The sequence below is a fragment of the Erithacus rubecula genome (genome assembly GCF_903797595.1).
Source record: "Erithacus rubecula genome assembly, chromosome: 8".
NCBI lineage: Eukaryota > Metazoa > Chordata > Aves > Passeriformes > Muscicapidae > Erithacus > Erithacus rubecula.
The window spans coordinates 36,910,041-36,934,191 of NC_136659.1; the positions used below are offsets into that span (position 1 = coordinate 36,910,041).

At 43.6% G+C, this 24,151-nt stretch overlaps 1 protein-coding gene across 7 annotated transcripts in view; it reads left to right on the forward strand.

Moving 5' to 3' along the window:
• Positions 1 to 24,151, forward strand: part of TANC1 (tetratricopeptide repeat, ankyrin repeat and coiled-coil containing 1) — a 57,781-nt gene that overhangs the window by 24,498 nt on the left and 9,132 nt on the right. For 3 of the 7 annotated variants that reach the window (XM_079310974.1, XM_079310979.1, XM_079310975.1), the window contains 16 exons: positions 771 to 974; positions 4,771 to 4,878; positions 6,403 to 6,524; positions 7,453 to 7,642; positions 10,186 to 10,443; positions 10,988 to 11,104; positions 12,086 to 12,367; positions 13,229 to 13,374; positions 14,559 to 14,790; positions 15,783 to 15,949; positions 17,194 to 17,801; positions 19,077 to 19,185; positions 19,399 to 19,521; positions 20,301 to 20,537; positions 21,136 to 21,321; positions 22,783 to 22,861. In XM_079310974.1, the coding sequence (XP_079167100.1) occupies positions 771 to 974; positions 4,771 to 4,878; positions 6,403 to 6,524; positions 7,453 to 7,642; positions 10,186 to 10,443; positions 10,988 to 11,104; positions 12,086 to 12,367; positions 13,229 to 13,374; positions 14,559 to 14,790; positions 15,783 to 15,949; positions 17,194 to 17,801; positions 19,077 to 19,185; positions 19,399 to 19,521; positions 20,301 to 20,537; positions 21,136 to 21,321; positions 22,783 to 22,861 (3,168 nt within the window). The remainder of the gene's footprint in view (positions 1 to 770; positions 975 to 4,770; positions 4,879 to 6,402; positions 6,525 to 7,452; positions 7,643 to 10,185; positions 10,444 to 10,987; positions 11,105 to 12,085; positions 12,368 to 13,228; positions 13,375 to 14,558; positions 14,791 to 15,782; positions 15,950 to 17,193; positions 17,802 to 19,076; positions 19,186 to 19,398; positions 19,522 to 20,300; positions 20,538 to 21,135; positions 21,322 to 22,782; positions 22,862 to 24,151) is intronic. The other 4 variants (XM_079310976.1, XM_079310977.1, XM_079310973.1 and 1 more) reach the window with 3 other exon arrangements.

Consider the following 24,151-nt stretch of genomic DNA (forward strand, 5'->3'; position numbering starts at 1 on the left):
AGGTGGATGTGCCAGTCCTTTTGCCCACCCCATCCCTCAGCATTTCACCTGGAATACTTAAAAATTCCAAATTGCAACCTGGATATGTATCTAGTAAAAAGGTGTTAACAGGATTCCAGTATTTTCTAGTTACATTTACCTGTGTTTTTCAACACCTTTTGAAGTAAACTCACATATTATTCTGTATTGAAAAAAAATAATTATATTGCCAGTGTTAAATCTGTATTTAAATCAGCTGTTGTAGAAGTTTCATTTTCCAAAGAGTGGAGAAAGAAAATCTTTGGCTTTTTATTAGCCCTGAAAATGGAAAAACAAATCTGAGACTGTCCATGCCTGAGTGTACCTATTAGTAATTCACCTTCTTACATGTAAGGGATCACCAAACTCCTTTAACTAGTTCACTAAACAGCATTTCAGGTGGTCCTGCCTTTCATGCTAATACAGTGATGCTAAAAAATCTTTTTAGTTTGAAAAATACTTTTATCTTCATAGGAAGCTTGATGTTAGGATGAAATCTGGATAATAATGACTCTGTTAAAAGTGAGACTTTTTTTCCCTTTTTCCTCTTTGTTACATGATGTTAAAATGTTGCAAACTTGTGTATTTACACTTTCCCAGTGGTAATCTGGATTCTGCAGTGGAGGGGACTCAGTAAAGCAAGTCACACTCAATTGTTGCTGGTTTCTCATGTTAAATACTTGCATTTCAATGCAACTCAAGGCTGTTTATTTTGACACATCACCTAACAGATGACAAAATTCTATTTTTAGCAGGTGACTGCTGCCCAGAGGATGCCTCTCAGGTTACAGCAACCTCTGGGCAGAATGCAGATTTCCCCAGTGGCGAGCAGCCAGGCTCCCAGGAGTCCTGCAGAGCCAACCTGGCCAAGGGAGTGTCCATGTCGCTGCCGTCCTCGCCCCTGCTGCCACGCCAGTCCTGCCTGATGCAGCCCAGGGCAAATAAGAAATCACCAGGTAGGATGAAACAGTGAGCAACTGCAATCTTCACAACATCTTAGCTCAGCTATTGATAAATGTTGCATAAATTAACATAGTTAAATCCCATTAAACTTGCCACGAGAGCAAGAGCGGTGCACGTTTCCAGGTGAAAAAAGTAATTGGTTATTAAATAGAATGTATTATTTCATATGGCAAAAAATTAGTTGTATTTGGTGTTGCAGGTACTTATATTGAAGTGTCTGAATGTGATTAAACCTGGTTATTTATGGTTAGTTAATCAGGTAGAGGACTGCTACAAAAAGCTTTATTTGTGCATGTGTTAGTGACTGTGTGAGTGCAGTTTGTGGCTTTTACAGTTCATTTGTTTTACTTGTATCTCCATACAGAAATGTATTTATAGATAAATTGCTGTGGAAGTGACAGGGAAGTTGCTAGTTTTCAGCAGTTGAGTCCTCAGTGGTGCCTCCCCACTAGTGTGGGAGGCGAGCTAAATAAGGGGCTCCATGGGGCTCTGCTGTCAGCATTCTGTGCATGGAAATCATTCCAGCACGCTGGCATCACTTGGGTCAGGGCACAGGGGACAAGTGAAACTGCCCATGCTCCTGTTCCTGTGGAGACACTCACCAGATTGGAGTTTATAAGGTGTGGGAACAGAGGGCCCAAAGCTGGCCTTTGTCAGCACAGAAAATGCTGAACGGGGGATGAGTTGTGCCTGAAAAGCATATTCACCATGGCTGCAAACTCATTGCACTGTGACCCACAGCCAGGGGAAAAGATTTCCAAAGATTCTACACTGCTGGGAATGCATTGGCATTTATGCATCATGATTTTGTACAAAGACCTAACCAGGTGATAGGAGGCTGACAGAAACATTGTGCTGTTCCTTTGACTTTCACCAAACTGTAGCTAATGGAAGATGATTTAATATAAATTAGCTGTCTGGTATCTGGGGCAGGGGTAGCAACAAGAGTATACTAATGTCCTGATTTCAAAGCTCTCTATTTTAGTAGCATGACAGCAAGTTACAGAACTTTCAGGATGTGGTGAGTGAAAGAAAACAGGACTGCCCAGGAGGCTGAAGTTGGGTTGTAGTGATAAAGTTATGTAACAATGGTAGAATAAAATTGTAATTTCAGTACTCTCAGTTGAGTTTCTTCTACTACAAAGCTAGAATGAACATTGTTTGGATTTATTATCTTACAGGTGTGCAGCTAAACCAGTATTTGTTGTCTTGAAGGGGTAATAGTTGATTGTAGTCTAATTTAGGAGGCTCAACTTAAAGAATGAAAATACTGATTTATAAGGGAAGTTTAAAAAATTGACTGTGAAGTTTAATATATGAATTAAAGATGCTGCTGCTGCACTTGAAAAAAATATTTGCTGCTTTCCTTACATTAATGATATGATAATGCTTTAACAGAGAAAAGTTTCCTTTGAAATCAGTGAATTTCCATCAGTTAATGCCAGGGGTGACTGCTGGGAGAGTTTTGCATAAATGTACAACAGAACTTGAAGTTTTGAAGTTAAACTTCAATTAAAACTTGTAATTAATAAGCAAATTAATCCTCACAGCTGATTCTTGAGACTAGGCTAGGTCAGAGAACTGGTTTCATTGCAGGCTGCAGGTCTGTGCCCCAGCCCTGGGAGCCCTGGGGGCTCCTCCTGCAGCTCTAAGCTGTCCCAGCTCCAGGGTCCTGTCCCTGGGGTCAGTACAGCTACAGATCCTCTTAGTGCTGACTTGGGGAGAGGGAAAGGAGAGCTGCACACACACAGTTACAGGGATCTGAGAAATCACCTCTTCTGCAGCCAAAAAAGCATTAAGAGCTGCTAGCAATGCAATAGATGAGTTTGAAAAGTATTGTTATGGAATTGTGTAAATCTGTAGTTTGTCCCATTGGGAAGAGACTGGTGTAACTCTGGTGATAGCAACTTTAAAACTCTGCACTAGATTTAGGGCAGAGCTAGAACAGGCTGCAGGAGTGCCTGTGGGTGTGGAATGCACTGAAGAGAGGTCATGGTAATAGACTGGAGCAGTGTTTGCCTGCAGGAGAGGCAGCTGTGGAAAGGACAGAGTGCAGGCAGACTGTCTCTGGCAGTGCTGTGCTCACCTGCTGATGGGGCAGGCAAAGGGAAGGCTGGACTTAGTTCCTGGGAGGAAAATCCATCCAGAACTCTGGAAGAGCAAGTGGCCAGTTCTGCCTCAGGTCATGCTGAGGCACTCGGAGCAGTCACAGGAGCATTGCAGGGAGGGTGTTTGCCCCATGCTGAGACTGCTCTGCCATTTGCTGATAAAACACGGGATGATGGACACTCCTGTCCCAGATGAAGCTGCTGTCAGACCTGGTTCAGCCATCCTGCACTTCTGGGAAAGTGCTGCTATTCTGCAGGTGCAGTTCACATTTAAATGAGTCCTTTTCATCCAAGGATTAATTCACATGTGCTGTTCTGGATTAGTGCACGAAATAAACTTGCCATGAGTTCTCTTACTTGTTGCTATGTTGTATATGAGGTTTGCAAGTACTGTGAGTCACTTACACAGAAGTTTGTGAGGAACAAAATTCAGTAAAGAGTCTGAGGGTTTGCTCCACAGCTCAAAGCACGAGTGCTAAAAATACATCCTGAAGATATTTCTGTGCTGATCTAATTTTACAACTGCTACACTCTTTTTTGGTTCTTTCAGAGTGAATGCTTTCTGTTGTCCAACTTTGATATGTTTGTTTACACTTCTGCTTAAAAGTGACAGGTGTGGACTATTTTCTCCTTGAAGAATGTGATTTTGTTTCAGAGGAATGTATGTTTAGCTGCTTTCACCGAGGCCAGTGCCTCTTATTTTTGTTAGACAGTGGTGTTGGAAGAGCCCCCTCTGGTGTTGGTGCCAAGGTGTAAAAAGTGAAATCCGCTGCAGAATCTTTACTGGGAACACAAATACGTGTTCACGTAGGGCTGACATTTCCTAAGCAGTATTTCTTAGCCAAGACATTAGTTTGTCACTGTGTTCCCGTGCTGCACTTGCAGGTGGAAATGTGCAGCAGCAGATGTGTGCAGGCAGGTCGTGCTGGGCAGGTGGTTTGTGTCGCCCTGTGATGGGCTGGCCAGGCCTGCACAGCTCCGTGCCAGTGTCACCCTGGCACCCGAGGCCACTGAGGACACAAGCAGCTTTTCTTTAAAAGTGCTCACTAGTCCTAAAACGCTCAGGAAAAAGAGCAAGAAACCAGTGTCATTTTCAGAGCCTTAATGTCGCATCTGGGGCTGCTGCCAGAAGGAAAGATGGGATGCTGGATGTGGCTGAAGTGACACAGCCTAAATCTAGGGTGAGGCTTTAGTAAACGGAGTGTGAGAGCTCTGGTGTGCCCTTGAGCTCTGAACCAAGGAGAAGGGTGAAGAGCCGAACTGAGGGAGGGGGAAGCCTCTAATCAAGGGCAGTGTGGGACAGCTGCTATCAGCCTCAGTCCCTCAGTGCCCCCTGAAGGGTTTCTCTGTCCGTGAGGGGAGTGCGGGGCAGGAGGCACAGGTGGGAGCCCAGGTGCAGCCCTGGGTTATGCATCAGCACTGAGAGGAGGACACCAGCCCTGGTGGCATGCAGCTGACACCACACACACTGGGGCTGCTTTCTGGCTGACCTCGTGTTCTGAAAAGCACGGAGCCTGTTTCTCTGGAGAGTGGAAGAGCAGCAGCTCGCTGGTCTGCGATAGCAGCCGTGTGTGCAGGGAGTCATTTCTCTTTTTTACATCCTTGAGCATAGACACAGGACACGGGATTCTTGTGGTCCCTGTGGAAGGAGTCAGATCCGCTCAGCTCGTTCCCGTTGCAGGTCCGGTCAGGAAACCCAAGTATGTGGAGAGCCCCAGGGTGCCGGGGGAGGCAGCACCGGGACCAGGACTGCAGAGGAGAGCGGGGCCGGGGGAGCCCGGCGGGCACGGTGAGTGTGCTGGGGAGTGAGTGTGAGTGTGTGCTGGGGGGGTGAGTGTGTGCTCAGGGAGTGTGTGCTGGGGGGAGTGAGTGAGTGTGTGCTGGGGGAGTGTGTGCTCAGGGAGTGTGCCCTGGGACTGCAGAGGAGAGCAGGGCTGGGGGAGCCCGGCGGGCACAGTGAGTGTGCTGGGGTGAGTGCTGGGGGAAGTGAGTGTGTGCTGGGGGGAGTGTGTGAGTGTCTGCTCAGTGACTTTGCTCGCTGAGTCTCTGCTCTGTGAGTCCCTGCTCGGCTGTGCCCCTCAGCACGAGCTGTGTGCTGTGCTCTGTGCTGTGCTCTGTGCTGTTCTGTGTGCTGGGCAGAGCTCTGTGCTGTGCTGTGCTCTGTGCTGTGCTGGATGGTTTCATGAGTTTGGTTGGATGGTTTTGTGGGTTCAGCTGGGCTGTTCTGTACCCCAGCTCCTCTCAGAGGTGCAGAAGGAGCTGCAGCTGAGGGCCCTGTGTCTCCTCTGCCAAAGTTCACCCCCAGCTCTGGGCTCTGCCTTCCCTCGCCCGCTGGGCACTCTGTAGCAGTTGGGAGTGGATTATGCACATCTCCAGAAGCTGCTGGAGCTGTTGGGTGTCCTGGCTGCTTCTCAGCAGCAGCCCTGGGTGCTGGCTGGGCAGGGGCCCTGCAGCTGCTCCTCCACATCCCCCTGGCAGTTGTGGGGTAAGAGCTGCTGCTGGGAGCTGCTTCTGCACGTGATAGGATGATGCTCTGTACTAATTTAGCTGTTTATACCTGAGGATGGGAAAGCCTGTGTGTATATACACTATGTGTATGTATGTATATATATATATATATAAATAATGGATGAAATAAATAAATGCCCTGTAAATGTTTCTGTCAGAGCAGATGGTCACAGGTTGGTGGGGGATGCCAGACTGCTGGAAATGCTTGTGAGATTGCATTAGCAAGAGTGTGTGCCAGGGCAGAGCTATGCTTGGCTGCTCTTGTTGCAGCCTGCCTCATTTTGAATTTTGTCTCATTATATCTGTTGGAAGCTAGAAGACATTTCAAAGCTCTGTACTGATAAAATTAAGTATCTTTGCACCAGGGGACCTGGGACATTTAGAACTGGTGTCACATCTTTTGCATAGCAAGCAAAACAAAAATGTATGGAACTAATTCTAGTGTTACTTGTGAGCTTGGAAAACATTTGTGTTATTAACCTCTACTCTTCACGTTTTTCTATGACAGAAATAGAATTTCAGCTTCCTGCTAAGCTTTGATAGCATTGAGCTTAATGCTGCTCTTAGGAAAATCCTTGTGTTATGTCACTCATCACTCCAGTGATGAACTGATTGCACTTAAACATTTCTGCTTTGACTGGCAGGAGGGTTTTTCCTTCCCTAGATTTGTGCTGTTATACAGAGGATTCAAGACCCACCAGCAATTAGAAGTCTGCTGGACAATTTGGTTGTACTTTTTCTACCTCTTTTAACAGTTTCCAAATATAAGACTCTAACCTTCAACTTTTTTCCTCCCAATCCAAAGCAAAGCCTGACAAAGACTCAAGCTGTTCTCCTGCAGCACAAGAATTGATGACAAGATTGGGGTTTTTGCTGGGGGAAGGGATCCCAACTTCGGCTCACATGGAAGAGAAAAGCGAAGCTATGGTAGGATAATAGAATATAATATATGTCATGTTCATCCTGTTTCACAATGTTATTTCCTCTATCTGCTAGTTGCAGTTACTTGATACATATCTACCCAAATGCCATGCATTTTAATAGACATATAGTAATAGAATTGGACTTCAGTTTAACAAGTGTTTGTTTTCAAGAAGTCAAGATCAGTTCAAAGTTTCAAAACACACAAACTGAATAGACTTCTCATCCTTTCTGGAGGTTAAATCTAATCTACTATGAATGTGGATAAGTTCTAGAATTCTCTCTGCTTTTAGTATTTCAGAAAAAATTTTTGCCTTTTCTTTTCAATGATTTTCAAGAATGGAGAAGGCCAGCATTTTGTTAAAATTGGGGGCATGCTTGAGGAGAGGGGTGTGTGTGTTTCTTCCTGAAAAGTTCACTTCAGTCAGGCAGTCCTTCTCTGCCATTTGAGGTAGAGGGATTGGAGAGCAGCAGGCAGCTACTATCCACATGGAACTCATCTGCTAACTAAAACTTCACAGTAACTTACCCCTTACTCTCTCCACTTTCAGTCCCAGCCCCCTAAATCTTAGTGCATCAGTTTGGGTTTTCACTGATAGTGAAAAATCAGTAGGACCTCAATTCTAGGCTTTACAAGTCAAAGAATAAATACAAGAAGTGGAGGGGAGGGGTAACCAGTAAAGTGTTAAACAGAAGAAATCTGCCTTACAGCTTTTTCACTGAACTACAAAATTCCTTTTTTAATTCAGCGGTTACTTTTTGAGAGTAATATGAAAGATGAAGATTCCCAGTCTAGACAAAGCTTTCACGTCTTCAAGTTTTTGCTTTAGAAACAGGGTGTTTGCTGTGCTGTGGTTCTGCTCAGCTGGAGGTGTGTAGCTTTGAGCCCGGCAGGTCTGCCTGCCTGCAGTGATGTTTGTTGCTGTCCCGGCAGTGTGCAGCGCCCAGCCCCGGGGCGAGTCCCTGCTCCACCCTCACCAGCAGCACCACCTCGCCCAGCACCGACAGCCCCTGCTCCACCCTCAACAGCTGTGCTGGCAGAGCTGCAGCCTGCAGGGGCAGCCCCTGTGGCACCATCAGCACCCCCAGCTCCACCCTGGACAGCAAGGACAGTGGCATTATAGGTGAGCATTTTCAGCAGCCATACTTTCCTCTTAATTGTGCAACTCTGAGCAGCTGTTTTATGGCACCATGTTCAGTTCTACACTGTCTGTGGATCCCACTTGAAATCCTGTTCTTGTTTTTACGTGTGCATTTCTCCTCTTTTCTTTCCTGGTGCGGTTGTAATTTCTCAACTTTTTCCTTTGAAATAATTAATTTTCTCTCTTTTCCTCCATTTTTTTTTTCCTTATGCCTTTTTTCTTTTCCAGAGGTCTTTTCATTATGATGAAGTACAGCAGGGTTTGAAGTTAATTTCCAGTTGAGGAAACAATAATAGATGTGATTTCTTAAAAAGTGAAGACTTTTGAGTAATTGGCATGAAAACGAAGCTAAAATGGGGCATTGTGGAAGAGATGGAATTGTGTGATCCTCTGTTGAAAGATGGCTGAGTTGAGGGAATGTGTGCATCTCGTGGGGAGTCTGGCCCCTGGAGGCAGCCACCCTCACAGCACTACTGTTACAAGCTCCTTGTACCAACAGCTGGGTAAAATCATTTCTACTGATCAGTCACCCTAAGAGACATTGTCCTGGGTCAGGAGACTCTTGTACAAAACTTAAGTGTTTCAGTTGAAGAAAATGATTTTGTGTACTCATTCCATGTAGCACTGATACAGGATCAGCTTTGTATAAGATCAAATTTTGAGCTAGCATGAACATCTCATGTAAAGGAAAGGGTATATCAGAATTATTGCTTTTGGAAAAAGAGCACAAATGATACTGATATGAACATCCTGGCCATGCTTGACAAACTTGAAATAGTTCAAGAGCATGTCTGTGCTCTGAACAAGGTCAGAATGGCCTCATGTTTGAAAAATAGTGTACTGGCATGACAACATCATTGTGGTATAACCTTGTAAGTGCCAGTGTTTTAAAGAAAAGATTTTAGAACGGTGATAAAGTTGCTTTTTGAACAACTGAGAAGGAAGGGTGAGTGTATGGGTGCAAAAGCAGGGGACTTGCTGGTGGCTCCTTCAGTCAAGTCCCTGTGATTCATGGCTGGGACCCCAAGAGCTGCTGCTGCTCCTGTCTCAAATTCCAGGGAATTTGGCAGCAACCCCTTACATCTACAAAGGCATGAAACCAAGGACAGGCACCTTTCTGACAGGGGACTGTGCTTTTGGTTTTTATATACAAGAAGGTCTGTGCATTCAAATTTGTTAGTAGCAAATGTGCATTTTAAATTATGTTTAGCAAGTATATGTTTTCTACTGTCTTAGAGTTGATCCAGCCATGAAAACATCCTGCTCTTTTGTGCTATTTGTGTGGGCCTCCTTTGTATTTCTACTCCTTCTGTGTTTTCTGGACCTGCAGAGTGAAGGGAAATTGGTCATTTCTCCCTTTTCCCTGACTGGACCAGGCTCAGCATTGCAGGAGCCACCCCTGTGGTTGCATTTTGTTAGCAGTCCTGTGTGCCAGGATCTCTTCCTTGAGAATGGGCCAGCTGAGTGTAGAATAGCCACAAATATGTCTTTAACTTTTAAATTGGTTTGCACAGGTATTATACTTTGAACTGGTATTGATTTTTTTTTTCTTTTCTATTTTTTTTAATCCTGATGCCCTTTCATCCTATTTTGTATTTTCCTCTGTCTTAAAGTGTTCCAGATGCATAGTGCTGACTTAAACTTGAATAAATATTGGAATATTTTTTCAGTTATTTTGGGAGAGTTTAATGTAAGGGATTGAAAAACTTTCAAATTAAACAGAGTCCTTTCAGTATTAGTCATACAAAAAATATATATCTGCAAAGTGTTCCTAATTGGGTAAGGAGGTTAGCATAATTTTATCAAACATTACTCAAGTAGGTCTTCAGGAACATAAAGTCTTCACATTATTACAAGAGGCCTGGATTAAATACAATCCCAGACATGTACAGACTCACTGATAACCCTTGGTGACCAAACTGGAACATCTGGATCCCACTGGGTAATGCAGATGGTGTCTCTCATTGAGGGAGGGACTGCAGCAGCAGAAACTCCTGTTCTGTTCCACAGCATCCAAAACACCTTGGTGGTCTCAGCTGCCTTTTAGCTGAGGGTCTCTCTAGGTCTGTGCTCTTATTGCCTAGCATATGAAATTTTCATAGCAGAAAAAGCCCCCTTTCTCCCCAAGCTCTTATTTGAGCCTCTGATTTATACTACAGCACTCTTTAAAAACATAAATCAGTATGTTTAATATAATCTGGAATTGTATTAATATACTCTACTAGTTCTGATTCATCATGCATTTACTCCTGTTTGTTCTTTCTGACAGTGAAATATAGTAGATGCTTAAGAAAGGAACAGTAAATAGCTTACTTGTTGGAAGGTTTCTATCAAGATTAGTTTGCCAGGTATGTGAGGACAGGCTGATTGTCATCCTGATGTGATAACGTGTTTTAGGTGCAACAGACCTCTGAACAACATTGAATTTTTGTAATTTATGTTTCACAGTGCCATTTGAGAATGAAAATTCGAATGTGTGTGCCATATTCCTCTGACTTCACTTGGTTTTTTCCCCTTCTTTTCAGCCACTATAACAAGTTCATCAGAAAATGATGATCGTAGTGGATCCAGCTTAGAATGGAGTAAGGATGGGAGTCTGCGAGCTGGGAAACACCAAGGCATGAGCCGGGATCGAAGAACAGATAACTGCTCACCAGTTGCAGAAGAGGAAGCCATTGGGTCTTCTGAGAATTTGCCAAAAGAAGTGCCAGCAGGGGAGGGTCCCCTTCCTTATACTCAGAGTTCTGCCTCTTTAATAATGCCTCGTCCAAACTCTGTTGCAGGTAAAGTCCTGGGGTCAAAACCCAAGGGTGTTCTCAGTGATAGGACATTTCTTTTGAAATTTCTGTTGTTAGTATGAAGGCATCTCTATAGGATACAAGGAAAAAAGCCTATGTTATGGGCTGAATGGATGAGCATTTTACCTAAGTTGTTTAAAACTGTCATCCAGACAGCTGTTACCATGCATTTTGATGGTATTGATTAGGTCAGGACTTTTGAAAGACTTGAGAAGTCCATCAGTTATTGTAGGACTCTGCCTGCTGACAGGGAGAGTATTAGCAGGTAATACCCAAACCTGTTCTAACACTGCTGACCTCGCTGATATGCTTGTTCCCGCAGTAAAAAAGGAAAGCAGGGAAAACCCCTAAATCTTTAGTGAACTTGATTGAAATGCATTTTGTAAGCATTACAACATGAATGACTTTGTTGCCATTGTCTAGAAAAACTTCTCTGTAAGTAACATGTGGATGAAGGACTGTATTAAATAATTGCATTATTTGTAATTTGTACCAGGAGAGAAATAAACTTTAGCTCTTTCATATCTAGCAACAAGTTCAACCAAACTGGAAGATTTGAGTTACTTGGATGGACAAAGGAATGCTCCTCTGCGAACTTCAATCCGCTTGCCTTGGCACAGCAGCGCTGGCAGGGCGCAGCAGGAAGGTAAAGGGACACATCTGCAGCACAGCTGGCTGCAGTCACACCTGCTTCACCCTGGGCATTGCAGGTGCCCCTGGCACTGAGCACTGCTCCTCCTAGGCCACTCTGCATGCTGCCAGAAAGATGCTTGTTTACACCTTCTCCTGCACCATGCTGTGGTTTAGATGTGGAATGTGTTTGCACTTGTTACAACCAATGCCTATCAAAGGCAGAAAAATTAAGGTGAAATCCTGGTAAAACTGATCTTGAGGATTGTATGTAGATATTATGCTGCCCTCTTCCATTTATGGCTTTTCACTATCATAGATTAATGCTGAAACAGAAGTTGTGTAGCGTTGCATTTGGCTAATGAATCTTTAGAGCATGTTATAGGTGAATATTATTATTCTTGTAAATTTTAATGTATTTTATGCATTCAAATTCAAATTCTTCCCTAAGTCATCAGGTGTTTCCCAAGTGTATCAAAGGTGTGACTACTGATCCTTGAAAAGTGACTTGAAAAGTACAGAAAAACAAGGCACTAGTTGTTTGTGTATTACTTTGAGTTTTTTAAAACAGAAAAATTATGTTATTCCCTATACCTTTTTCTCTGTAAATGTCTGTACAGATTTGAAGACCTAATAATGTGATGCTCAGCACATAGTTCACTCTAAACTGAGAAATGGCACTTCCCCATTTGTAGAACTATTAATGCATTTTTAAGAAAACTTTTTGAAGTCTACAACTTACTAACTAGAGTTCAGTTGTAAAAAATAGATTATAGCTGTAGTTTCTTTCCTGTACAATCTAATTCACACAAAAATTACAGAGAGGATCCAAACTGAGGCAATCAGATTTTATTGTTTTCATGATGAATGTACTAGAATGTCTGATTATGACTGATTGTAACAAGGCTTCTAAATGATGTTAACTTCTGCAATCGTGCTGTTTGATTGCAGGTGAAGTTTCTTCTAATAAGCTTTTCTCCCTGACACGTCTTTTCAGCTCGTTTCATCCCCTATAAGCCTCAGGATATTTTGCTGAAGCCGCTGCTGTTTGAGGTGCCGAGCATAACCACGGAGTCAGTGTTTGTGGGAAGAGAATGGCTGTTTCACACCATTGAGGAGAAGCTGCAGCATCCTGACCCAGCAGAGAGCAGGGGAGCAGTCATTACTGGGAACGTGGGGTTTGGGAAGACTGCAGTCATTTCACGGCTGGTGGCACTCAGCTGCCACGGGAGTCGCATGAGACAAATAGCCTCCAGCAGCCCAGGGTCATCTCCTAAAAGTACGTTCCTTTTGGTAATGCTCTGCCTGAGTGCCGACAGCAGGAGTCACACGTTTGCCTTTTTGGCTCAAGGTAGTCAGACCTCATCAAGTCTTTAGTGAACACGTTTTTCTCCCGATGAGCAAATGAAGGAGTTAAAATGTTTTGTTCTGGCAAATGCCCTCAAAGTGTCACCCTGTGGGCTCACCCCGTCAGAGTTGGTAACAGGGGCAGTGTGCAGGATCTCTTCCTCTTGTCAGGCTGTGTACCCCAAGCTCTGAGGATGTGCCTGCAGCAGCTTTGTCTCTCACGGGTTGGGAAAGGGGGCAGTGAGTGTTTGTGTCCTGCTGTGTACCTGCTGTGTGTGCTTTCCAAAGAATTTTTGTAGAGGTGGGAATAAAGCTATGGAGAACCCCCTTCTGTCTCCTACTGGGACCCATAGCAGCCTGTCACCACACTAGTCCAGTGCCTACATTAACTGGAAGGATGGTGGGACTATTACTGCTATTTTCCCAATTGACACTTGAAATGTTATTATTACTAAACATAGCAATGACAAATTTCCCAATAATTTAGTCATACAGTAATTGGTAGTTAAATGAGACATCGTATGTGTAATTTTCTGAAGGAAACTCTTCACATCAGCATGGTTTTGCTTTCAGTAATTCTACAGGTTTGATTTAAAAGTCAGTGGAGTTTTTTTAAAGTTCTAAATTTGCAAATGTGTGCTTGTATTTATCAGATTAGTTGCAGACTTCTTTTATAATGGTATTTCTCAGTTTCAATTTTTCCTCTAGCAGTAAGATAATCTGTGTTGTTTTCCTAGAAAGCAGTCTGCTGTCAGTAAATTTGGTCTCTGTTGTGTTTGTTACCTTTTGCAAGCAGGTGGTGACCCCTGTCAGGAGATTCCCTTGAGCCAGTTCCCCCCGTGTGCCCCCGTGTCGGGTGACGCTGGCACAGTGAAGGCTCCGGCTGCTGCTGAGTACAGAGCTCACGCCGGGGACTCCGTGCGGCGCCTCGCCTCCAAGGTGAGGTTTCACTTCCCAGGAGATGGTCGGTGTGTGGAACCCACTGCCCTGGGCTCAGCTGGCTTGCACGGCCCCCCTGGGGCTGCAGGCATCCTGGGAGGGGGCAGCCCCTGGGCACCTGTGCAGGATGGCTCTGGTGGGATCGGCCGCCTGCCACCTGCACCTGCCAGGGTCACCTGCATCCTGCGTGGTCCTACAAGGAGTTACCTGAACAGCTGCTCGCCAGCTTTCTGTGGGTGTGGGGCTTGGGATGCTTTCCTTGCCAAAAGGGCAAGTTTCTGCAGGGAGCTGCTCAGTGTACCTTCCTAAAGCAAAATTCGGGATGTGGGGGACGTGGGGAAGGGAAAATGTTTGGTTTTTGTATAACCCATCTAGATGCTATGATACAGGTTGAGTCTGAATGTAGTTTTTTTTTCCATACTCAGAGTTTGAAGTCATTTTTGTATTAGATTAATGTTAAGTGTTTTATTTTTTGCCTAAGTAGTAAAATCAACGAGTGTCTGAATTGCGTATTTTATATGAATAATTGTAGGGAAAACATGAGATCTTTAACATTTGCCGTCTTTAAAGTGATACATACTAGTTTGAAGCAGTGTAATGGAAACCACTAAAGTACAGGCTTTTTATTCACTGAGAGCACCATATTTTCCTTGTGACTTGTTTTGGGGGTTTTTTACCCCAAAGAAATAAGGGTTACATCCTGATTTATTTTTAAGTAATAAAGCCAGTTGTTGTATTTTTCCATTTGCTTATGCAAGCATGTCTTTAATAGCTGTCCGTCATTCACTTTTGCCTCAAATTATTCCTTAGGTCATTAAACGTGGGACATGTTTCTGTTAAATTACGGCTGCTAGGTCCCTAGTCAGACCCTCAGGTTACTTTTCTTGCGTTTAGTTAATCAGCTGCTTACCCACTGTATCCAAATGCCGCAAACTCAAATTGTTGCGTTCTCCTGCCAGAGTAGGACACCTTGATTTCTTCTGCTCTCTTCATGGCCCGCAAGGTCAAAAGGCTTTTTCTTTGCCCGCCTGTGTTTGCCCCAGGCAGTGAGAGACTGTTCCAGCAGGGGTTCTAACGCTGAGCAGGGTTCTGTAGGCGGGAGAGAAATGGATAACAGTCGATGATAGCCCGGTGAGCGGCGCCCGGCAGGGCTGCCAGGCTGACGGCGGCTGTGTGTCGCGCAGGTGGTGGCGTACCATTTCTGCCAGGCCGACAACGCCTACACGTGCCTGGTGCCCGAGTTCGCGCACAGCGTGGCCGCGCTGCTGTGCCGCGCCCCGCGGCTCGGCGCCTACCGGGAGCTGCTGCTGCGGGAGCCGCAGCTGCAGAGCCTGCTCAGCCTGCGCTCCTGCCTGCAGGACCCCGCCGCCGCCTTCGCCAGGGGCGTGCTGGAGCCGCTGGCCAGCCTCCGCAGAGGTACGTTCCGCCGGGGCCGGGGCCGGGGCCGGGGCCGAGCCTGCGCCGCCTGGGCGGGGGAGTGAACTGCAACGGGCACGGTGCTCCTGGAGAAGGGACTCCTTAGCCGTGCTAGCTGTTTGGAGCAGCAGTAGATGGGGTTTGAACGCTTCATTTGGTTTTCAGTTAAAATTCTAAATAAGTGGAACTTACTTTTTTTGCCAGAAAATGGGAAGACAGCTATGAGCTTGAAGTTAAGGCTGGTGCATTCACATTAAAGGATTTTAGGATGTGTTCAAATTTTGTCACATGCTTTCTGATTTTCTGGGCCTAAACATCTGCACGGTGGATGTTGGTTTTGCTTGCTTTTAAAATGCGTGTGGCAGTTTTCCAGCAACTACAGAATCTCCTGAGCTGGAAAGGACCCACCAGGATCATCAGTCCAGCTCCTGTCCCTGCACAGACCTCCTAGCAGTCCCACCCTGGGCATCCCTGGGAGCAGTGCCCAGACATCCCTGCAGCTCTGGCAGCCTTGGGAATGTTCCCCGGGAGCCTGGGCAGTGCCAGCACCTTCTGGGGGAAGCACCTTTCCTGATACCCACCCTAACCCTACCCAGCACAGCTGCCGCCTTCCCTGGGGTATGGTGTGCAAAAGAAAGCATGTAGCAACATGATTTTTGTATTTAATAAAGCCCTAGCAAACTCTTCCTGAAAACAGCTGCTTCCCAGCATATGCCAGCTGGAGCAGATACCTGATCTGTGGCAGAATGGGGGTTGTGCCTATGTGTGAACTGAGTGTACCACTCCTGTTAAAACTGTTTTTAGTCTCCTAATGTTGCTTTTAATCAGGAGATTAAAAGCTTTAAAAGATTTAATGCTTAAATGCCATAAGATGTACTAGTATGCATAAAGATACATTTTTGTTACTTGGCATATGGAATTTAAGGATAAAGATGTGTCACTGTAAGGGAGAATGTGTTTTTATCCATTCCTTTTTTATTTTCAAATTTCAGAGCAGAAGATTCCTGAGGAAGACTACATCATTTTGGTAGATGGTTTAAATGATGCTGAATTTCATAAGCCTGATTATGGTGACACAATTTCTTCATTTATCACAAGTATAATCTATAAGTTTCCTCCATGGCTGAAGCTCATTGTGACTGTAAGAACTAATTTCCAGGTAAAACACCTTTTATGCTTTTCTTACCCTCAAAGACCAAGTGATCACTCTACATTGGTGCAGCTGCGTTATTATGAAAAATACTGGGTTTAGAGGAACTCAGCCTCTTGGATTCCTCCCTCCCTCCCTCCCAGATACACTGTTGGAGCCTTTTCCATTGTGAATCACTTTATTCAGCTGCCAGTAGAGTTGATAATACAAGAAATGATGAAATTTGGGTCTGTTCCCTTGTACCTCAGGAGTGCAGTGTTAAGGTGCAGTGTGCTTCAGTACAGTCTCTGAGATTTATTTCTTCTCTGCCTTCTTAGCACTAGCATTCAGAGTGTTTCACTGGCTGAAGAGTTTATTTCTCAACTAAATTTTTGGGTTTAATAAGGGATTTCTGTAGCAGAGACTGTTTCCTCTCTGGAGCCTGGAGAAGTGTGTCTTCACTGAAAACATCTCACTAGTCTGAAAGTGCAGCTTTTTGAAATCCATTTAATTAAAGTGGGATGAGTTCCTTTTTCTGTTGTGAAAGTCTGGAGATGTTTGTTGAACCTTCTTTCTATGCTCTATGTAACAAGTTCTTTAATTTTAGAAATTTTTGAATAAGACTTTAAGAATTTTACTTTATGTATGAAATTTAAGTTAAAAGTTTCAGAAGTGTTCCTTTTAAATAAAGGTCTTTTGGATCTTTATTTACAAAAACACGAAAGTAATCTGTATACCAGAAACATGAAAGTGTGTTCAGGGGAAGCTGTTGAGGTGTCTGTGCTCTACTTGGTCCTTGTACCTTCAGGCCCACGGGCTGGGGATGTGCACAGCACCTTCCTGGTGCATTGGTCCTGGAAGGTGAAATGATAAGGGGAGTCTTTTCTCTCTTGTCATTTGTGATACTTCTTAATAAAATGTTTGTACCTAATAGATGATTCTTTTTGCCTCCCCTTTTCCCTGGGCCAGTTCTGATAACTGTTTTCCATTTCCTTAACTTTGAAGTGATGATTTCTCATCTCCTTCAGTTGTTGAGTTTAGTCAGTGAAATATTTGAAACCTTCCTATGAAAAATGTTAAAATGTAGAAATACTGGTGTACCTCTTATGAGAAGGCAAAACCATTTGCAAAACTATCTCAGGTATACTGAATTCCTTTTTAATCTGGTACTCAGTACAGAAGGGAAATGTAGCAGAGATGCATCATTGAGTTCTCAGTGCTGGAATACTGTAATGTCTTTGGTTTTTGTTTTCTTTCCCTTCTCTCCCTCACAGGAAGTGGTAAATTCACTACCATTTATCCCAATATCCCTGGACAATTTTCCAGACAACAAAGGAATTCATGACGATTTGAATGCTTACATTCAGTACAGAATTAATAACAGTCAGGAAATTATAAACAACATGTCTTTAAATGGAAAAGCTGATGCAGCTACAATCGGGAAAGTGAGTAACCACCTGATCATGAGAAGCCTGGGATCTTACCTCTATTTGAAACTCACTCTGGATCTTTTCCAAAAAGGTCATTTAGTAATCAAAAGTGCAAGCTACAAGGTTGTTCCTGTGTCTCTGTCAGAGCTGTACTTACTGCAGTGCAATATGAAGTTCATGACAAACTCTGCTTTTGAGCGAGCTCAGCCCATACTCAATGTGGCATTGGCATCCCTGCATCCCATGACAGATGACCAGATTTTCCAGGCTGTTAATGCAGGACAAATAAACAGTGAACAACAGTGGGAAGACTTCAGCCAGAGGATGGAAGCCCTGTCGTGTTTTCTGATCAAAAGACGTGACAAAACACGCATGTTCTGCCATCCTTCCTTCAGGGAATGGCTTGTCTGGAGAGCAGAAGGTGAAAATACTGACTTCTTGTGTGAGCCAAGGTAAATTAAAACTGCAGTACTTCTTGTTCAAATAACCAAAATTAGGGGTTTTATATTTGATTGCAACAAAAACTTTTATATAGAGAGAGGTAATGTGACTAAAGATTCAAAGCTTACAGTATAATTGACTCTACAGAAGTCAGAAGTTTGCATCTGACTTTGCTACCTTCATGGAGAAATGAGAGTGCTGTATTGTTACTAATGGCAAAATTGTTTAGAATCCCTTGCAGCAGCACCTTAACTATGTAATGTAGAGTGGAGGAATAGAAGGAACAGATCATTTGGGCTTTTTAAATATAAAAATATTGAGGCATTTTATGCTGTAGTTACATCCTGCTAGCATTGTTTGAGTTTGTTCCAGCTCACTTTCAGTGACTTGGAAAGCAGAGTTGGTTGAGTTGGAGACAGTGGCTCTTACTGTTCATCATGTTCTCACAGATGGCTCCCCAGATTTTTTTTCCCATGTTCCTCGGGGTTTACAGCTTTTGGGTTTTACAGAAGAATAGATAATGCTGACATTTAAAATGATTACCAGTCCAAGACTTGTCTAAGCTTTCAAGTGGCTGTAACAGAGCAGTTCTGTAGGTGGGACTGGGGGGCTGCAGTCTCGTGGAGCCCTGGGCCCACCACAGAACTCCCAGCACGTGCCCAAGCAGCAGGGGGGGCTGCCTGGGCCCAGGCAGAGCTTCTGATTGTGCAAAGTTCTGTTCAAAAATGTCTGAAGATGGACTGAGAAGTCCCTTCCCAGCCTTCCCCCTTCAGCTGAAGAGGTCAGCTAGCATATGGCTAATAGCCCAGTGCCAGTGTATGGTCTGATTGACAAATAGTTTATGATAACCTTGTTTCCTCGGGGTTGTGCTGCTCTCATTGTTTCCTAGAACACTGACCACCACTAATGTAGGTGTAGTTACTAAATACACATTTTTTCTCAAATTTTGCAAGTATTCAGATCTTGTGCTTCTAAAAGGATTGGCTTCTCTGTGAGATGCTGCAGTTCCTGGCTCTGGGAATGCAGAAGGGAGCAGTGTGTAAACCACTTCAAAGCTGTCACAGCCTCTGTGAGGGGACAGCACAGAAATAAATATCTCAAGTGTTTAATCTTCAAATTTTGCTGGTTTTCATTTTGCATGATTTCATTATGGAAAGAATTTTGTTTAGAGTGATGGTGAGTTTCAGTAGTCTGACACAATTGAAGTGTCATAACAGGTATGCAGATGTGTTAGAATATTTACTGAAATACAGTGATAAGTGGTTCTCTCTCAATCCTTTTGTTAGGAATGGACATGCTCTACTGGCTTTCATGTTTTCTCGACAGGAGGGAAAGTTAAACCGCCAACAAACTATGGAACTTGGCCATCATATACTGAAAGCTCATATTTTCAAGGTACAGCTTGCAGCTTAGAACACATTATGACCTGTTTGTACGAATGCATTGCAGAGATTCTTCTCTGACTCGCCTGAATAATTTGTTGGGAGCTGACTCAAAATATTTGGTAGTGCTGTGGGTCCAGACTTAATTTCTTCTTTTACTGAGTTGTAGAGTGAAATAGGATTTCTAATTCTATAGAGAGATTACCTGTTCTGTCATTTCTGTCAGGGTCTCAGTAAAAGGACCGGAATTTCTTCCAGTCACCTGCAAGCCCTGTGGATTGGTTATAGCACTGATGGACTGTCCACAGCCCTGGCTTCCCTCAGAAACATCTACACACCCAACGTGAAGGTGAGAGCTCCACCAGGGCTGCCCAGCAGTGCTGTCTGGAACTGCTGCTGCCCTGGGCAGGGGGTGCCCAGGTTGGTGTAACCCTTCAGCAGAGCAGCACCCGGGTCTGAACTCACCTGTGACAAGCCTACATGTACTTCTGTAAGCTGTTGCTAAAGTTCAGATTGGTTTTCCTTGATAGTATTGATGGAAAGAAGGGTTTTCCCCTTTTTTCTCATGTGGCTGGTGAGTGTGTGGGTGCATTTTTAGGGGTTAGATGTTTCACGTGGCCTTGCTGGGCAGAGCTCAGGGCTCTTTGATTCTGTGGGAAAGTGTCAGTTGTAAAAGGGGGAAATACTGTGAGAGGAAATGGTTTAAAATACCACAACTTTGCACTGTTAGTTGAATCCCCAGATGATGGATATGAAATCCAAGTCGGTCGGTCGAAGTTTGGGCTAAAGCTTTTGACTGGAAATTTGTGTGTGCATAAACACACACGTGCGTGCTCTGCCTGTTTGAGATTTCTTTTTATGCAACCTGATTCTCTCTTAATGGAACTAGGTGCACAGTAGTAGTGAGTTTTGGGGAGAGACGAGTCTTGGGAGTGCAGTGCTCAGTAATTCAATAGTATATTTACAAAGAGAAGATTTTAAACTGATATATTGCTATGTACGTATTAAAGTTGATGTCTGCCAATAAAATCTGCTTCAAAATTAGGGAGTAACAAATGAGTACCTGATCAAGATGGCAAATTCAGACAAACCTGAGGAAAACATTGTTTTGTTGAAATTAAATTTTAGGTGAGTCGGCTGCTGATTTTGGCAGGCGCAAATGTGAATTACAGGACTGAAGTATTGAATAATGCTCCAGTGCTGTGTGTTCAGTCCCACCTTGGACACGAAGAAATGGTGACTCTTTTACTGGACTTTGGAGCTGCTATTGATGGAGCTGCAGAAAATGGGATGACAGCCCTTAGTTACGCAGCCGCTGCAGGCCACATGAACATCGTGTCACTGCTGTGCAGGAAAGGTGCAAAGGTAAACTGCTGCACAGAGACTGCCAAGCCTGCAGCCAGAAGTCATACAAAGGCCCAAAACAGCTGTTATTGATTACTTAAGTAAATAATTACCAGACGTAGCTTGAGGGGTGAGTCCAGACTTCCTCGAAGCATTTTGCACGCGTTGCTGGTCACAACCCTCCGGCAGAGCCAGTTTTGGGTGCCCCTCACTGTGCACTTTCATGAGCTGTGGTCATCAGCTTGTCAGTGACTGCTACTGAGAGATGTTGGAGCCCTCTAAAGTCCAGGTCAGGGGCATCCCCAGCTCTCCCCAGCCACCCTCTGGTCCCCTCAGAGCCGCTGGCTGTCCAGCAGGCTGAGAACGATCTCCCCTTGGCCAGCCCTTGCTGACAGGTCCTGCTCACCTTGCCCTTGCTGTGTTTGGCAGTTCTCTCTGGGATTTGTTTTTCCATCATCATCCCAGCTGCTTGATGAGGCTATTTGGCCTGCAGTTCCCTAGGTGTTCCCCTTGTCCTGGAAGTCAGGTGTGAGAGCTGCTCTCTCCGAGTGCCCCAAAGGTCTCCTCTCCTTTGCCTTTCAGTGCAGCTGCTAACCTCAGCCTTGTCCTCTCCCCCTAGGCTGACCTGGCAGACAAGAGGGGCCAGTGTGCTCTGGTCCATAGTGCCCTGAGGGGGCACAGTGGCATCCTGGAGCTGCTGCTGAGGCAGGAGTGGGTGAGTGGCTCCCGGGAGCAGGACTCGCTGCGGAAGCGCCAGGCTCTGCAGCAAGCGCTCACCGCCGCCGCCAGCATGGGGCACTGCCAGGTGGGTTGGCAGCTCACTGCACTCTGCCTGAAATCTGCTCTTGGACAACAGTGTTGCAGCTGTTTCCAGAGGAGGCGTGGAAAGAATTCTGGTATTTGTCATAGTATGTAGTAGCAGCTGGTTTAAATGCTCTGGCTGAGTATCTGATAGTGCAGTTTGCTGCAGCATTTGTTTGTATGTTATTTTCTGTCTACTTTCTCCTCTCTGTTTTTGGAAGTAGCCCTAAATCTCTAATGGTGGTGATTATTTTCTGTATCACTCATCCACCCAAGTATGTTTCTACTTCAGGCTGAATTTTTTCTTCCAATTTTTCGTTGCGCTCAGTCGCACAGGCTTCAGTTTTTAGCTTGATGTACACGTCAACTTACAGTCTTGAGTTCAGTGTCACTTTAGGCAGAAATCTGGGAAGGAACACTAACAATACGCACAAAAGAAGTACTTTAAATGCTTTAGATATTTAGGTAATACAAGTATGTCTTCTGTTCATTGGGAAAATAAACTGTAACCTTCATAGAAAAGTAATGGGTAAGTAAAGATCCTTGAATGAAGATCAGCTAGTCTAGTTATGTAGTAAGGGATGTACCAAAGTGGAAGCAAAATATCTTCAATAAAGCTATTTCAATATTCACTTTTTTTAAAATCTATTTTTAAATTGGTAAGATAAAGAGTCTGATCTTTGAAATTGTTTAGATGATACAAATATAGAAATGTCTACGTGCAGTTAATTTATTATATTGTATATAAGCCATGAATGTCTTACAATATAAACTTGTGGATTTTGAGCTATGGTTAACTTGGATGAGTGGATAATTCCTTCCCCCTCATAAAAGTTTTTGTTTGCTGTCCACTGATTAAATGAAAGAGTATGTTAGAGAATAAATGTTAGAGTATAACAAGGAATATATATAGTAGAAACACGGCAAAACTTCATTTCAAGCTTATTTCAGCTTCAAAAATTGCCATTTATCAACATATGCTTAGACCATTCTGGGAAGAAATATAGAAAAACAGATAAAATATAACCAATGTGGAAGGAAAAACCAAGATATCATAATTGTACAAAATCTGTGCAAATATTCTCATTTTTGCTATCTTGTTTTAGATGATATGGAATTTCCTCGTGGAACTGGGATGCTTTATTTTTGCCACTGTTTTTTTTGATTACTCTGTTCTATATAGGCCATTGGGGAGCTCATTAAATCATACTCATGCCAAACAGCAAACCCATGGCAGAGCACTGGGCTTTTTTTAAACTGTTTTCAATAACATTCACTTGCCTTCAAGTCATTCTAAAATCCTATTGAATTTGTTTTGAGCAATACTGATTTTCTTTTCTGTTGATTATTTTCACTGAGAGAGAAGCACTCTCACTTGTTTTAGGTGTTTTGTCCCTTGCTGTATCTTACAAGTGACAAGTGATGCTCTTTGGGCGAGCACATCTCTGCTCACTGTTTTTGGCAGGTGGTTCGTTACATCCTGACAGTTGGCAAAGACCATGACATGGACATCAATGACACTGATGGCTTGTGGGGAGAAACAGGTACTTCCCTTCTCATGTGTTTCTGTATTAGAGTTGCTAATTTTCTATAATATAAATAATGGATAGTAGTAGTTTTAATAATAAAGTGCAGTTCATAAGTATAATTTTAATTTGCTGAGTCTATTCATCTCAAGTACTGAAGAACTATTTTATATTAAAATTACTGTAAATTACTTACTTTTGAACTAAATGGAAAATTGTGGAAATAGAGTGCTTAAGTTTCAGTGTGGAATTTTATGGTATTCTCTGTCTGAGAACCTTTGTTTAAGTATCCTTAGTTCTCAGGAAATGCTGGACCATAGCCTCATGTGTTCTAATCAGGCAGTGGAAGGAAAGAGCTGCCTTTGGACACGTGGAAAGAGCAGGTGCAGTTTTTAGGGCTGACTGTAGTGGCTGCCCTGCAGTTCCCTGGTGGGGCAGCTCCATTCCCTGAGCAGCCCAGGCTCAGTGGGGCAGTAACCTCTCACCTGGAGCAGCAGGTGTGCTTCATTCCTACACCTCTACAGAGCCCTTGTTGCAAATCCAGTGAATTCCAGAAGCTATCCATCTGTTTCTAAATTAATTTTGTTCTTCAGTGTTTTCATGTCAGTGATTTTTATTGAAACCCTTGCATAATACATTGGGAATCTTCACTCACTGGGGAGAAGTGAACTCCTAAGAGGGGGGTTTTTGAAAAGACTCAACTCTCTTGTGATATCCATAACAGCTACTTTCCAGTTGTTCAGCTCTAAACAGTTGTTATAACTGTATCACAGTGCATTTTCATTGACTGAGGAGGGAATGGGTAAGATAGTGCTTAAAATGAAAAATTTACTTCTTTCTGCAGTGCTTGTAATTTCCTTTATTTTCAGCATTCATTGAAATTTAAAAAAATTTCTATTTGATCATGTTTGAAAATGCTAAACAGGAAATGCACAATTTGACCCATTTCTTAGTAGAAAATGCAAATTGTTAGGCCTTAGAAACCAGAGGGACGAGTCCTTTGCTAATTCTTTCATAAATCATATATGAACTCATTTTCTAAAGACTGTTGGTATGACTGGTGAGGCTTCAACACAAACAACAACATTTAAATTTCAAGTTCTGTTTAAAACACAATATGAGCAAAATAGAAGTCTGGGGGAATCATGATGGGGAAAGTATTTTGGTTTTTTCTTTGTTCTTTTAAGCTTTCAGTAAGTGTCACAGTGAAAAGCTGAAGGAATGGGGGTTCAGTGGCACTGGGGGGTTGTGCATGTGTGTGCAAAGGCCAGAAGGCATTGTTGGTATTGGTGTTGATGCAGTGCTCTC